At 42.4% G+C, this 13,187-nt stretch overlaps 1 protein-coding gene across 9 annotated transcripts in view; it reads right to left on the bottom strand.

Moving 5' to 3' along the window:
- ARID1B (AT-rich interaction domain 1B) overlaps positions 1-13,187 on the bottom strand; it is a 437,894-nt gene that overhangs the window by 37,311 nt on the left and 387,396 nt on the right. For all 9 annotated transcript variants that reach the window (XM_025866378.2, XM_025866380.2, XM_073894146.1 and 6 more), the window contains one exon: positions 5,233-5,378. In XM_025866378.2, coding sequence (XP_025722163.1) covers positions 5,233-5,378 — 146 coding nt within the window. The remainder of the gene's footprint in view (positions 1-5,232; positions 5,379-13,187) is intronic.

Below are 13,187 nucleotides of genomic sequence, written 5' to 3'. Positions count from 1 at the left end.
TTTAGAAGAACAGAAGGGGGAAACAGAGCAGGACGAACGTGGGAGGAGGAGCTTCTTTATAAAAGTCCCCACGTCCTTGCTAGTTATTCAGAGCTGTCACTGGGGAACGACGGTCACACAACCCCAAGAACGTGGCAAAGTCACGGACACGTGGCTTCTGCGAGGGCCTGCTTGTTCAAAGGTTATAATGAATAGTTCTGGATTTGTTCCATGAATTTGTTCCATAATTTGGAACAAATTATGCCTGAATATTACTGTTGAGAGACAGAAAATAGTAATATTCGTCTTTGTACATTCACTGTGTTAACATACCCCAAAACAATTTTTAAGCATAAAGAAGTAGGCTAAGATGTATTATTATAATGAATGATAATAATTTACACTGATTTAAAAATCAGACTCAGATGAATTTAAGCATATCTTTTGGTTTGAGATGCCCCAAATTTCTTCACTCGCTATTATATATTTTTAAACGGGCATTTAGGGTATGCAAATATAAAAATGGTCAAAAGTGGCACTGCTTTATGATTTTTGAGAGATAAATAAGGATAGGATTGAGAGTAATAGTTTTATTTAGTATTCCTGCCTTACACTGCAAATTTTATTTTACTAAATGGATCACAAGGTCTTTCCTTACTGTGGCTTTTACTATTCCTTTTGTTGAAATGCTTATTTTTGACTTCTTACCAGAATTCTCAATGAATCACTGCAAAGAGCTATAGGCCTCCCAGGGCAATGACACTCCAGGAGCACTATTTTTTTTTTTCTCCTTTCCCAGAAGAGAAAGACCACCACTATGGTAAGGATGTGTTAAATCAAGGCCCTGTTCTTTCTCCTACTGACATCAGCAATCCAGTATGTAAAGTTCAGACATAAAAAGGGGCAGTAAAGAACTCGGGCCTGCAGAAAGTGTTGTATGAGTACTGTAAATACATTTCAGGCGCTAGCCTCTGGCTTTACACCTGAAATTTAAGAGTTCGAATGATTTCCTAAAGTAAGTGTGGGTCAAAGTCCTAAGGCAGCTACTCCACCCCAGATTTAATAATATATTCAAAAGGAACATAAGAACATATGGTGTGAGCAAAACTGAACTCCAACATTCACTCTTACTCGCTCAGCTTTCTTTACTTAGTCTTCCTATAAGGCGACAAAGTCACTCCCAGACGATGGAGAAATGGGACCAGAAACAAACATACGGTTTGTTCTTTTCATGGTAAACAATACAGCATATGGCCAAAATCTTTTATTCCCTGTTTCTGAAAACACAGGAGGGCCTATCTATGTGTATACATCTGTAGATAGTCATGACTCTTCTTATATGTGGCACGTACATCAAGAGCACCGTGAACGTTAACACATATGAAGGGCATGAGGGAAGGAAGCTCAGGAGAAACATTTCTCTCTCTTGGACCGGATCAGCAAGGCCTTGAAAGAACCTTCTGACACCTCTCTCTGCTGATGTACCTCCGCAGGGGCAGGGCAAGGGAGACGCACACCACCATAATTTCCATCCATGCCCTCGCCATTATAGGCAACCCAAGGAGACATGCAACCTGAGAAAACCCAGTACGCTCTCCAGAAAGCCCCAGCCCCAGACAGAGTCCACAGCTACCAACCGACTTGGCAAAATCCCGGGATACATTTTACCCCCTTGAAGAGATATGGTTTTCATCATTTATTACACCTTTTATGTCTTTGAGGGAGGATGGCAATTCACCTAAGATCATTGCTTGCAAGCAAGCAAGCAAACAAAATACCCAACGATCTTATAAACTGCTTAGACAACTAACCACTAGCAATGGTGCTAAAGACCCAAAACTTCCTCAGAGAAGGATCCTAAAGCCTCAAGACAGAAAACACCTATCCATCTGGTAGATTTATATGCTAGCCAAAGTTTTTTTTTTTTTTTTTTTAATGGTGCTAGATCTTTTTTTTCTCTTCAAGATCCTTTTTAAATTTCATTATGTTATGTTAATCACCATACATTGCATCATTAGTTTTTGATGTAGTGTTCCATGATTCACTGCTTGCGTATAACACCCAGTGCTCCATTCAATACGTGCCCTCTTTTGTAAATTTTTTTTAAATTTCAAGACAGCAAATAGCTAATGCCACACAAAGCAGGCAGGGCTTCTGCCAGGAGACTGCTGAGCAAAATACCTCTAAATCGGCGGTTCTTAAGCTTCAGCATGCACTTATGAAAACTACCTGAGGAGTCTGTTAGGAACATCCTCAGAAATTCTGACTGGGGCCCAGAAATCTGTAGTTTTAACAAGCATTCCAGGTGACACGTGGTTCTCGATTTTTGAGAACACCGAAGGAAGCTGTCGATCCTGTGGTAGTGAGCTTGCCTTTTTTTCTCTGTAAGGGCTAATGGAGCTAGTATGCCCCATACTGGTAGGACATCAATAGGATACTGCCTTTGGGATGGAGCAGTGCTAGGTTGGAAGAAAGATCTGTAATTTGACAGGGCTCTTGTATAAGAGGAAGGCCTGACTACAGCAGTATACGGCGGCTCATTTACTATCTGTAGGTTATCTGGATGGAAATGCCCTACATTTTGCAGAGTGGCTTCCAGTGAGGCAAACTTAGAACCACAGATGGTAGATATATTTTCTGGAATTTAGATGTCTTCTTTAAGATGATGGTTTATATAAAGACAAGTATATGACTAATGAATGTTATAAAAGGAAACACAAAGAAGTATAACATAGCTAATAACACAAGTATTATAAAAGGGGGTATTTAACAAGGCTATACATGACTTATAATTTTGCCCATCGCATTATGTAATTCTAATCTTTTACTGCAAATAATTTTTTTGAAAAAAGCTCCTTTAGAGGGAAAAAAATGCCCTCCCCACTGCTTAGCACCCCACTTCCCCTGCATTTTAAAATGAAGAAATAGTTGTCACATTCATACTCACACTGACTCCATTTGAATAATTACTTGCTCACTGAAGCCTGTAACAATTTGTCACTACACAGAAAGACGTTTTTTGGCCCTGTACCCCGTCTATATCACAATTGTCTGAACTCCGCAAAGAGGATGCTGGAAGGCCAGTTGCATAAGCTGCTAACAGAGGTTCAGCAAATCCCACCCCCAACCCTGGACCATCATGGGTATTATCTTCACTTGCTCCAAAAGTGCCCTCACACAGAGAAGATGCTTTGCCCTTATCACTGGTAACTGATCTGCATGGGCCCAAACCAAGTAGACTGATGTGATGACGATCAAAGCCATTTCTGGCCCAACTCTAGAAAAAGTCAAGAGTACCACTTCAGACCAAAACTCGTCAGGAGCCACTCTGTAACTTTATGGGTTCCTCTGTCATTCCTGTTTCCCTCAGAGACTGTAACACAGGGATAGCAGCTTGACGTGTGCCTATCAACAGATACACAGTACATGCTAAATCATCAATATTCTTTGGATGTGCTAGCTAGATGACTACTTTCTATCAGGTAGCATTTGACTTATAGAGCTGGAATAAAATCACCTAAATGTGCAGAGGAAAATTTGATAAACGTCTAAATTATCAAAAATTCAGTGTTTCAAAATACACAATGCAATAAAAAAAAAAATCCTACTAGCCCATACAAAAGACTGTGAGGATAAATAGCCTTTCATTGAACAGGTTTCCTGTGTAGGAAATAATGAAGAGCTGATTTATCTGAATAATAATAATAATAAAAAGAAACCCTCTCTGCGAATCTACATTAAACTGGTTATTCCTTAGGAACACATAAATCTTCTTAGGCAGGGCACGGTGCCATCTCTTTGTGGTGGGTTATTTTTGTGGTTCTGGGGTCCAAAGGAAAAAGGGAAAAATGAGTATTGCTAATAGTGGGTGAAAATTTATTGTGTAGTTTCAATGCTCTGGAGTAATTTTATTTCAGCAAGCCAGACAAAACACATAATGTCGTAACCCAAATACCCTATTACCTGGGACAGTGCTGAGAAGGGGAGGGGAAGTTTCTGGTTAACAGACTGGTTAAGAGCTTTCCCCTTTCATCTCAAGTTTAAAAACACCCACGTTGCTGGGATTAATGACCAATATCAGGAAGGGCTATTCTATTTATTTGAAAACCTTCCATTTCGCCACTCTTTCTTCCTCTTCCACATACTTTTAAAGAGACGCAATCAGGGAATGGCACTGTTAAATGAGACCCTGGAAACCAGCAACTCAGAAGCTCAGAGAGGATGCAAGCCCAGCCTCTAACAACAGCTCCTGGGGTGGCCTTTCCAAGATGGACAGGTCAGAGGGGTGGCGAAAGGCAGAGGAGATGAGAAAAGGTACTAAGGGAGCGCCAAGCCTCTAACTCCATGGTGTTTCCCTAACACATGGTAAAACATCGCAGGACACACACAACTGCCACACAATGGTCTGCATTCACCAAAGGACAGCATCCTACCCGAGACAGTGCCTCCCCCTCCAACAGGTGCTGGACGTTCAGGTCAGTTGTGACCCACAGCCTTTCCTCATCTAAAGAGCAGCGCCCCTCAACTGCCGGGGAGCGTGGGGCTTGAGGAGATGGCTCGGGGTCTAAGGAATCTGCGAACACAGACTCTGCACAGGTGTCGACATTTTTGGTGTTTCCACAAACTGATACTCTTACTGCACCGATCGGATGGGATTCGGTAAGAATACAGTTGTTGACATCACCAGGTGGGTTGGAAAAGTTAAACACGAGGGAAAATCTAAAATAGTTCATTAAAAAAATAATATAGAATTTCTCACTAGAGACAGTCTGCAGACAGCACTTATGAACAACTACTTCCGGGTATATATTTCAAGGTGAAAAAGTACTTCAACCCCCCCTTGTTCTGCCCTTCAATCACCTCCCCTGAAAGATGAAGCGTTCATCTCCACCACTACCGAATGGAGCATCGATTTTGTCGGGGGATCTTCCGATACTTCGAATGTGCCGAAAGAGAAAAAGAGCTTAGTGTATACATCTAGCAAGCAGTCCCCAGAGTCCCGCGGAATGTGCCCACACGTTACAAAAACACAGAGGGCATTCAAATCATTTACACAAAATATAATGTGATCCTCGTGTCTTGAAACAGTTACGTAGATTGAGCAGGTTTCCAGGCAGCAGAAAAGTGGAGTGTGTCCCCTTTTCACCCAAAGATCCCAGGGCTTGGGTTGCTCACCAGTGCAGGCCGGGAGGAGGGGGGGGGGCAGAGGGGGAGGGGAGGGCAGCTCTCAGAGCGCGGAGCTGCCGTGGTTACCTGCTGAGCTGTTCACCATATTGGGCGTCATGCTGTAGGGGGGTGCCTGGGTGTTCATCAGCCCAGAGCTGTTGTTCACGGGCTGGCTGTAGGGAGAGCTGGAAGCCATAAGTCCACTCTGATTCATGCCCGGAAAACTGCCTTGCCTGTAGGAAGAGAAAGCACATGCATACATATACTGGCCATGGACGCGGCGGCACGTATGGGTGGTACGTTACCCGGGGAGCCATTTCTCATAATGCACCTATGCAAGGGGCGGGGGCTACTATTTTTCATGTTCGCTTAAAATAACTGATTTCTCGGAAAGAGAGGCTGAACTATTGCTAAGGAGTTACTTAATCCACTGTGTAAAAATTCCAAATAATATAAATTCCACAAATAAATTATACATTTTGAATCATGTCAAGTGTTCCAGGTTATGATTTATACAGAGGAATATAAGCAAGAAAGGGGGAACTTGAAATAAGAACAGGAATTACAAAAGCAAGCAAAATTAATTTCTAATGTTTAAAAAGATCTGACTCTCTGAGCATTACTTAGTGTCCTCGTATCAAAAACCAGAAGTCAAGGAATGAAAATCAAATGGGCAGTGTGAGAATGTTATTTAAAATTTTTTTCTTTAACCTAAATGTTCTGATAGAATGAATATGGGAGAAAGCATTTCTAAAGCCCTTTAACCCTGTTATTTGGCATTCTGAAATTAGGTACTCTTGCGAACACACCAATACCCACATATTAACTTTACACAGTAAACACCAGACTTCCACTTCTTTTTGAAGGCTTTCCTGGGACGGAAGGAAGGGAGCTGAGACTGGCTGACAGTGTCCCTAAAAGGCCCTCGGGTCACCCCTCCCTGACTGTGATACAGACCCATGAACTTAAATTTTCGGTGACTTAGTTTTGCTAGTTTTATATGTGTGCTCTGCAAAAGACAAACTTCTCACTCTTGCAAGGGGAGGAGGGTATTTCTTAATCTGAAGGGGACGTGTGTGGCACAAAGGCATTTCTCTAACAGCTGGAAATGAGACCAGGGAGGAGGAGGTTGAAACTGCGCGGTGCTTTCATTCTCGTGGGAGAATTACCAGGTAGAGAGAAAGATGAGGGCAAGGTGGCAAAATCTGGGAGAGGCTCCACTGTTGTACTCAAGTGGCTCTTATGTCAACAGTATACCTTGAGAAAACTTTCCAAACTTTTGGCTACTAGTGTTCCCTCTTAGGAGTAAAACTAATAGGAAGAGAAAAAAATCCACACTTGGCTTATCTGTTCCAAACGAATTATGATTAGAAGCCATGCCCTCCGCCTCTATTAAGCAGTCATCTGATGACTTTTTATGCAGAACAGCAAACTATTTTTAAAGAGATTCTTTAAAAGATTGACAGAAGTCATTTTAAGAAAAAACCCATCAACTTTTTTCTAAGAAATGGAACAAATAATCCTAAAATTTGTATGGAACCAGAAAAGACCCCGAATAGCCAGAGGAATGTTGAAAACGAAAAGCAAAGCTGGTGGCATCACAATTCCGGACTTAAGCTCTATTACAAAGCTGTGATCATCCAGACAGTATGGTACTGGCACAAAAACAGACACAAAGATCAATGGAACAGAAGAGAGAACCCGGAAATGGACCCCTCAACTCTATGGCCAACTAATCTTCGACAAAGCAGGAAAGAATGTCCAATGGAAAAAAGTCTCTTCAACAAAAGGTGTTGGGAAAATTGGACAGCCACATGCAGAAGAATGAAACTGGACCACTTCCTTACACCACACACAAAAATAGACTCAAAATGGACGAAAGAGCTAAATGTGAGATAGGAGTCCATCAAAATCCTAGAGGAGAACACAGGCAGCAACCTCTTCGACCTCAGCCACAGCAACTTCTTCCTAGAAACATCGCCAAAGGCAAGGGAAGCCAGGGCAAAAATGAACTATTGGGATTTCATCAAGATAAAAAGCTTTTGCACAGCAAAGGAAACAGTCAACAAAACCAAAAGACAATCCGACAGAATGGAAGAAGGTATTTGCAAATGACATATCCGATAAAGGGCTAGTATCCAAAATCTATAAAGAACTTATCAAACCCAACACCCAAAGAACAAATAATCCAATCAAGAAATGGGCAGAAGACACGAACCGACATTTTTCCAAAGGAGACATTCAAATGGCCAACAGACACATGAAAAAGTGCTCAACATCGCTCGGCATCAGGGAAATCCAAATCAAAACCTCAATGAGATACCACCTCACACCAGTCAGAATGGCTAAAATTAATCAGTCAGGAAACGACAGATGTTGGCGAGGATGCGGAGAAAGGGGACCCCTCCTACACTGTTGGTGGGAATGCAAGGTGGTGCAGCCACTCTGGAAAACAGTATGGAGGTTCCTCAAAAAGTTGAAAATAGAGCTACCGTACGACCCAGCAATTGCACTACTGGGGTATTTACCCCAAAGATATAAATGTAGTGATCTGAAGGGGTATGTGCACCCCGATGTCTATAGCAGCAATGTCCACAATAGCCAAACTGTGGAAAGAGCCAAGATGTTCAATGACAGGTGAATGGATAAAGAAGATGTGGTATATATATATATATATATATATATATATATATATATATATATACATATATACACAATGGAATATTATGCAGCCATCAAAAGGAATGAAATCTTGCCATTTACAATGACGTGGATAGAACTAGAAGGTGTTATGCTGAGCAAAATAAGTCAATCAGAGAAAGACCTGTATCATATGATCTCACTGATATGAGGAATTCTTAATCTCAGGAAACAAACTGAGGGTTGCTGGAGTGGTGGGGGGTGGGAGGGATGGGGTGGCTGGGTGACAGACACTGGGGAGGGTATGTGCTATGGTGAGCGCTGTGAATTGTGTAAGACTGATGAATCGCAGACCTGTACCTCTGAAACAAGTAATACACTATATGTTAAAAAAAAAAAAAGAAGATAGCATGAAGGAAAAAATGAAGGGGGGAAATCGGAGGGGGAGACGAACCATGAGAGACTATGGACTCTGAGAAACAAATTGAGCGTTCTAGAGTGGAGGGGGGTGGGGGGATGGGTTAGCCTGGTGATGGGTATTAAAGAGGGCACGTATTGCATGGAGTACTGGGTGTTATATGAAAACAATGAATCATGGAACACTACATCAAAAACTAATGATGTAATGTATGGTGATTAACATAATAAAGTAAAATTAAAAAAAAAAAGAAAACCGGATATGCTATTTTTTTTGTGTAGCATTTTCAATGGATTCGACCTCCTAGCTGGCGGAAAAAGTTCAAACATGGTCCACTTGAAAATTCAAAGTATCAAGGGTTTGAGTGGGTTTTTTTTTCTTTTAAATATTACATTAACCATTCAGAGAAATTCTGTCCAGATGAACACTCAATGATGGCTTGGAAAGAACATTCTAGCAGGCTGAAAGACTAATGGTGTTGAGTGTGGCTCTGGGAGAAAGGAATGTTACTTCAGCCTTGAATTCTGAGCTCACTGACGTGCCACTTTGAATAACTACAGACTGCTGAACCGGTATTATAATACCCATTGCAGTTCACTAAGAATGTATCTGAGATCATCCGATGGCTTCTGATTAATCCTGAGGTCGTCAAATACTTCTAAATACACTGCCCCGCAGCTAGAAACGTAGTCCTATATGGTTAGGGTTTTAACATCAGCATGGAGGTGATTGGCATTAACTCAAGTATCTTAGGTTCCCTTCTGACGTGTTCTCATTCAAACAAAGACAATTTCATATTTATGCACCTGTTTCAAAAGAAAACAAGAAAGAGTGGCACCTGTTGACCTGCTGGGGCTGCTCTCTCAATTCCTCAGCAGATAAACCACCCGAAGAGCATCCTTAACTGATGAACAGGTTGGGTTTTCTGAAGACAGCCTTCAAGTCTCAACCAGTGGTGACCTGTCATTCAAGATCCAGGTGCAGGGGCCACGCCCTCTGCGAAGGCCATCCTCACTCCCCCACCTGGAAGCTCTGCCTGCCCCAGGCTCTGCCTATCAGAGCCCTCTGCACGTTCTTTCGTGTATTCTAAAAAATTTATGTGCACATCTTGCCTCTTATAGGGGTGATACCTCCTGAGAGAAGCAACTACCGAGCACGTTCAGCTACTAGAGTAATACTTGTTAAATGAACTGACAAACATGTTTACCATTGTAAACAGGCCTCAGGAAAGACGGCCACCTCTTCAAGCTTCCACCAAATTCAGTTTCACATGTGCTGTGACTAGCAGGTGCATGAAACAAATGGTTCCTTGAGCATGCTGGTTTATAACTCAGGTGGCAAAGAGAATTGGAATATAAAACCCACCAGGCAGGCTCCTTGTAACCCTAATCTACGATTTCTCCCCCAAGTCTGCACTGCCCATCTGCAATCACCGTAAGATGAGGAAGGTACGCATTAGAGGTTAAAAAAAATACCCTTAAAATAACAAGAAATTAAAGATGTTGAGATGTGTGTGTTGGATGTCAGTTGCTGGCTACAGTGGTCCTCGATTAAACCATGCCTATAGTTTTACAGGTCTGGCCAAAATGCCAGGGGTCTTGACTCTGTCACTAGTCATACTTTCCACTGTCACTGGGATCTGGGAGCAAATCTCCTTTGGGTCTCTGGGCCTATTTTTGCATGTGAACATGGAGGGACTGATAACAACAGCAACTGTCATGATTTCTGAGGTCCTTATAAATGTGCCTGGTACAATTTCTAGGCATTTTACACGTTTAATTTTTTAAATTTCTGGAGGAAGGTAGGTGGAATTATGCTCACATACAGAGAAAGAAAATAAGGATCAGAGAGATTGAAGAAGTTGCTTGAAGACACACAGCTATTAAGTGGCAGAAACAGAATGCCTCCGGCCTGTTTTCAGGCCAGTGTCCTGGACCTATTTCTTTCTCCATGGGACCCCTAATACTACTAGCACTTGAGGGGACAAGTATAATGGCATAAGGAGTCCACTGTATACCTTCCTCTCTGTCTACTGTATTCATTTGTAGTTGTAGAAAGCTGACAGATACAAATGGTGCTTTTCTCTGGGCTTCCTGAACACCTGCTTCTAGGAAGGAGTTTATCCAGGGTGCTGTGGGCCTCTCGGGTGTCCAAGGAGGGAAGTAGCTGAGAAAGATGGGAGTCTTCCCAGGAATGCAGGGCATGTGTGGCCATGAGCACAGCACTTGGCCATCTGTTCCAATGGGGGAGAGAGCCAGTCTTCCAACATCACAGAAGAAACCCTATTCATTATTGCTTTGGAAACTACTTCCAGGACTGTTGGTAATTTTGAACAAGCAAGATGGGCTTAATACTAAAAAAGGAGGCTTTCAATGCACTCTGTTGAATGTTTCGAAATTGAGACAATTTTGTTTTGTGGAAGGAAACCTAACATGGCCACCTCTCCGACTAAGCCAAGCACTCCAACTTACCATGGTGTGGCTGACAGGGGAGGGTATCATGGTGTGGCTGACAGGAGAGGCCTCCACGGCATGGCTAACAGGAGAGGGTACCATGGTGTGGCTGACAGGAGAGGGTTTCTGGGGCTCACAACAAAAAGCTTCTTTGGTTGGGCTAACTACCATGACTTGGACCACAGACACCTCAAAAGAAGTTGGGCCCTTTCCAGAGACAGCACTCACTGACCGCTAAATCCCCTTCTGACCACAGCAACATTCGGAATGTTCCAAATGGAATTAGAAGAGTGAAGAAATCAATCACTCAGACATTCTCTTTTTCAAAAAGAAACAAGGGCAACACAACAAAACCAGGTAAAAATGCAAACGGACACGAGGGAAACGCTATCCACGAAAAACCCTAAGATGTAAGTTGTACCTGGAAGAGCAGAGTGCCCTTCCTTGACCTTGGGGCGAACTCCTGGGCTATCTATTACGGGTCTACGGGCTCAGATAGTTTTCATCACAATTTACTGCTGTCCTGATGCCAGATTCCTAACCTGCAATGGTTGTGGCAATCAATGCCCAACAATGTCTCAGGGGGGACTTGATAAACATTTAGAAGTAACGTTTTGTCGCTAGCATAGCTCCTGGGCCGTACCACGTGGGAGGCGTGGGCACAAACCACAGCGTGTGGACCAAATGGTGCTGTGCTCACCTGGGCCTTCTGCAGCACAGCACTGGCCCCTTATCTTTTCAAAGTCAAAGCATGATGTCAGGGGTTGTTATTTGAACATGTGGACCTGCAGAATAACTAAAGGAACTTTACTGAAATTGGTCTTTGGTTGGGACTAGATATACGTGTTTGAGATCTGTCACTCGATGACAAAATCCAGGTTATTATAATGAGAATAATTCAGAAGTGAAGCCTGTAGACGAATTTCCCTAAAGCACTCCTCATTCCTGCTTCTCAGTCTACACACAACACACAAGTAATTTTTTTTTTTATAGATTTTCCTTTTATTCACTTTGGAGATTTCTCAAACATTACACATTCATCTGCCAACAAAGAGCTGGCTTTGGGGGAGAAAAACCCAGAAGCAAACACCAATTTTCAAGTGACCATTTCCAATGGTTCACCGTGAAAGCAGAAAGGGGAACAGTGCTTCCAACTACAGCTTGAACTCAGCGGTTAAACACACCGGCATGAAATGCTCTAAAGAGCAACTGCACATTTCTAAATATCTTGTTTTAAAGTCAACCACAATAAAATTTAAAATAAGATCTGTATATGATTTTGGTGCTTTACAAGACTATTTAGGCCATATTGTTTTAGCAATCACCACTATTTTCTCAACAGTGACAGACGGGGAGGTGTGAAATGTGGTAACTTGAATGTGAGTGGATTTCTGAGGCAGCTCTTTTGAGAAGGGTCGGGACAGACAGAAGAAAGGCTTTGGAACCAGACGCCTCAGGAGTGGAACCATGTCATACAAAGTCCCGGGGGCAAGCCACATGGAGAGGAGCTGCACGCAAGAGTTCTAGCAAATCCACTGAAAATATCATTCTTGAGTTACGTTCACCAGGAACATAAAGCAAGGCGTGCTTCACTGGAAAACTGCATGACTGCCAAGCATACAGATCTTTCTCTCCATGGACTCTCTCTGTAGATGGAGTTCCGTGGTCAGCAAAGATTGCTTACTGACAAAATTATTTAGGCTATCACTAAAATTTGGGGCACTTTTCCACTTAAACCCAACAGTCATCAGAACCAAGAACCTGAATCTTTTGCAAAGCCCAATTCCAGAAGAATTTATTTTTAGAGAGCTCCGACTGTATGCATAACGTTACACAGAATGCCCTATTTTCAATGTGTTTGAAACAGAAACTGTTTTCACATATATGTCCAGCATCACCGAGAGAACACTCTCAACCTGACTTACACAGTATCTCCCCCAGAGTAGTACCAAGAAGGACAAATTCAGTCAGAATTATTTTAAATCTAGTATCTGAAGAGGGAAAAACACTACCTGTGTCCCCAAAACAACATAATCAAAACAGAAAAGCAAGCCGTCCAAGCCCCAGCCCATTTTTGGTGGGGCTACCCCATCAGCACGCCTGTGACAACATGCGCATTAGCATTCTGGGGGCAAAATAATGCTATCGTTTCAACAAGCCAGTTGCTCTGGCTAGGACTCAATCCTGGGAAGGTAAAGTGGCATTTATATTTTTAAACCAAAAACAACAAATAGAAGTGCCAATGATTTAAAAACAGTAGATTCCTGTGAAAAACACACAGCCACGTGTTATTTTTAAAACACAACTGTACCCCTTTCGCTCAGGGAGACACGCTAGAAAGAATTAACCTTAATCAGAAACATCTTCTACTTATTGATAGTTATAATCATTTGTTCAAGATGAGCGTTTTAAGATTGGTGTGGACGGGGAGGGAGGAGAAGGAGCACTACCGGAGGGCCGAGCAGAAAAACAAACAAGAGTCAAATTGTTAGGGTGGACGGTGTCCACCTGCAACCATGCTTTGAGGATGA

Source organism: Callorhinus ursinus, unplaced genomic scaffold (genome assembly GCF_003265705.2).
Source record: "Callorhinus ursinus isolate GAN/ISIS: 27379988/994484 unplaced genomic scaffold, GSC_fseal_2.0 scaffold6, whole genome shotgun sequence".
NCBI lineage: Eukaryota > Metazoa > Chordata > Mammalia > Carnivora > Otariidae > Callorhinus > Callorhinus ursinus.
This window is presented reverse-complemented; position numbering and strand designations above follow the sequence as displayed.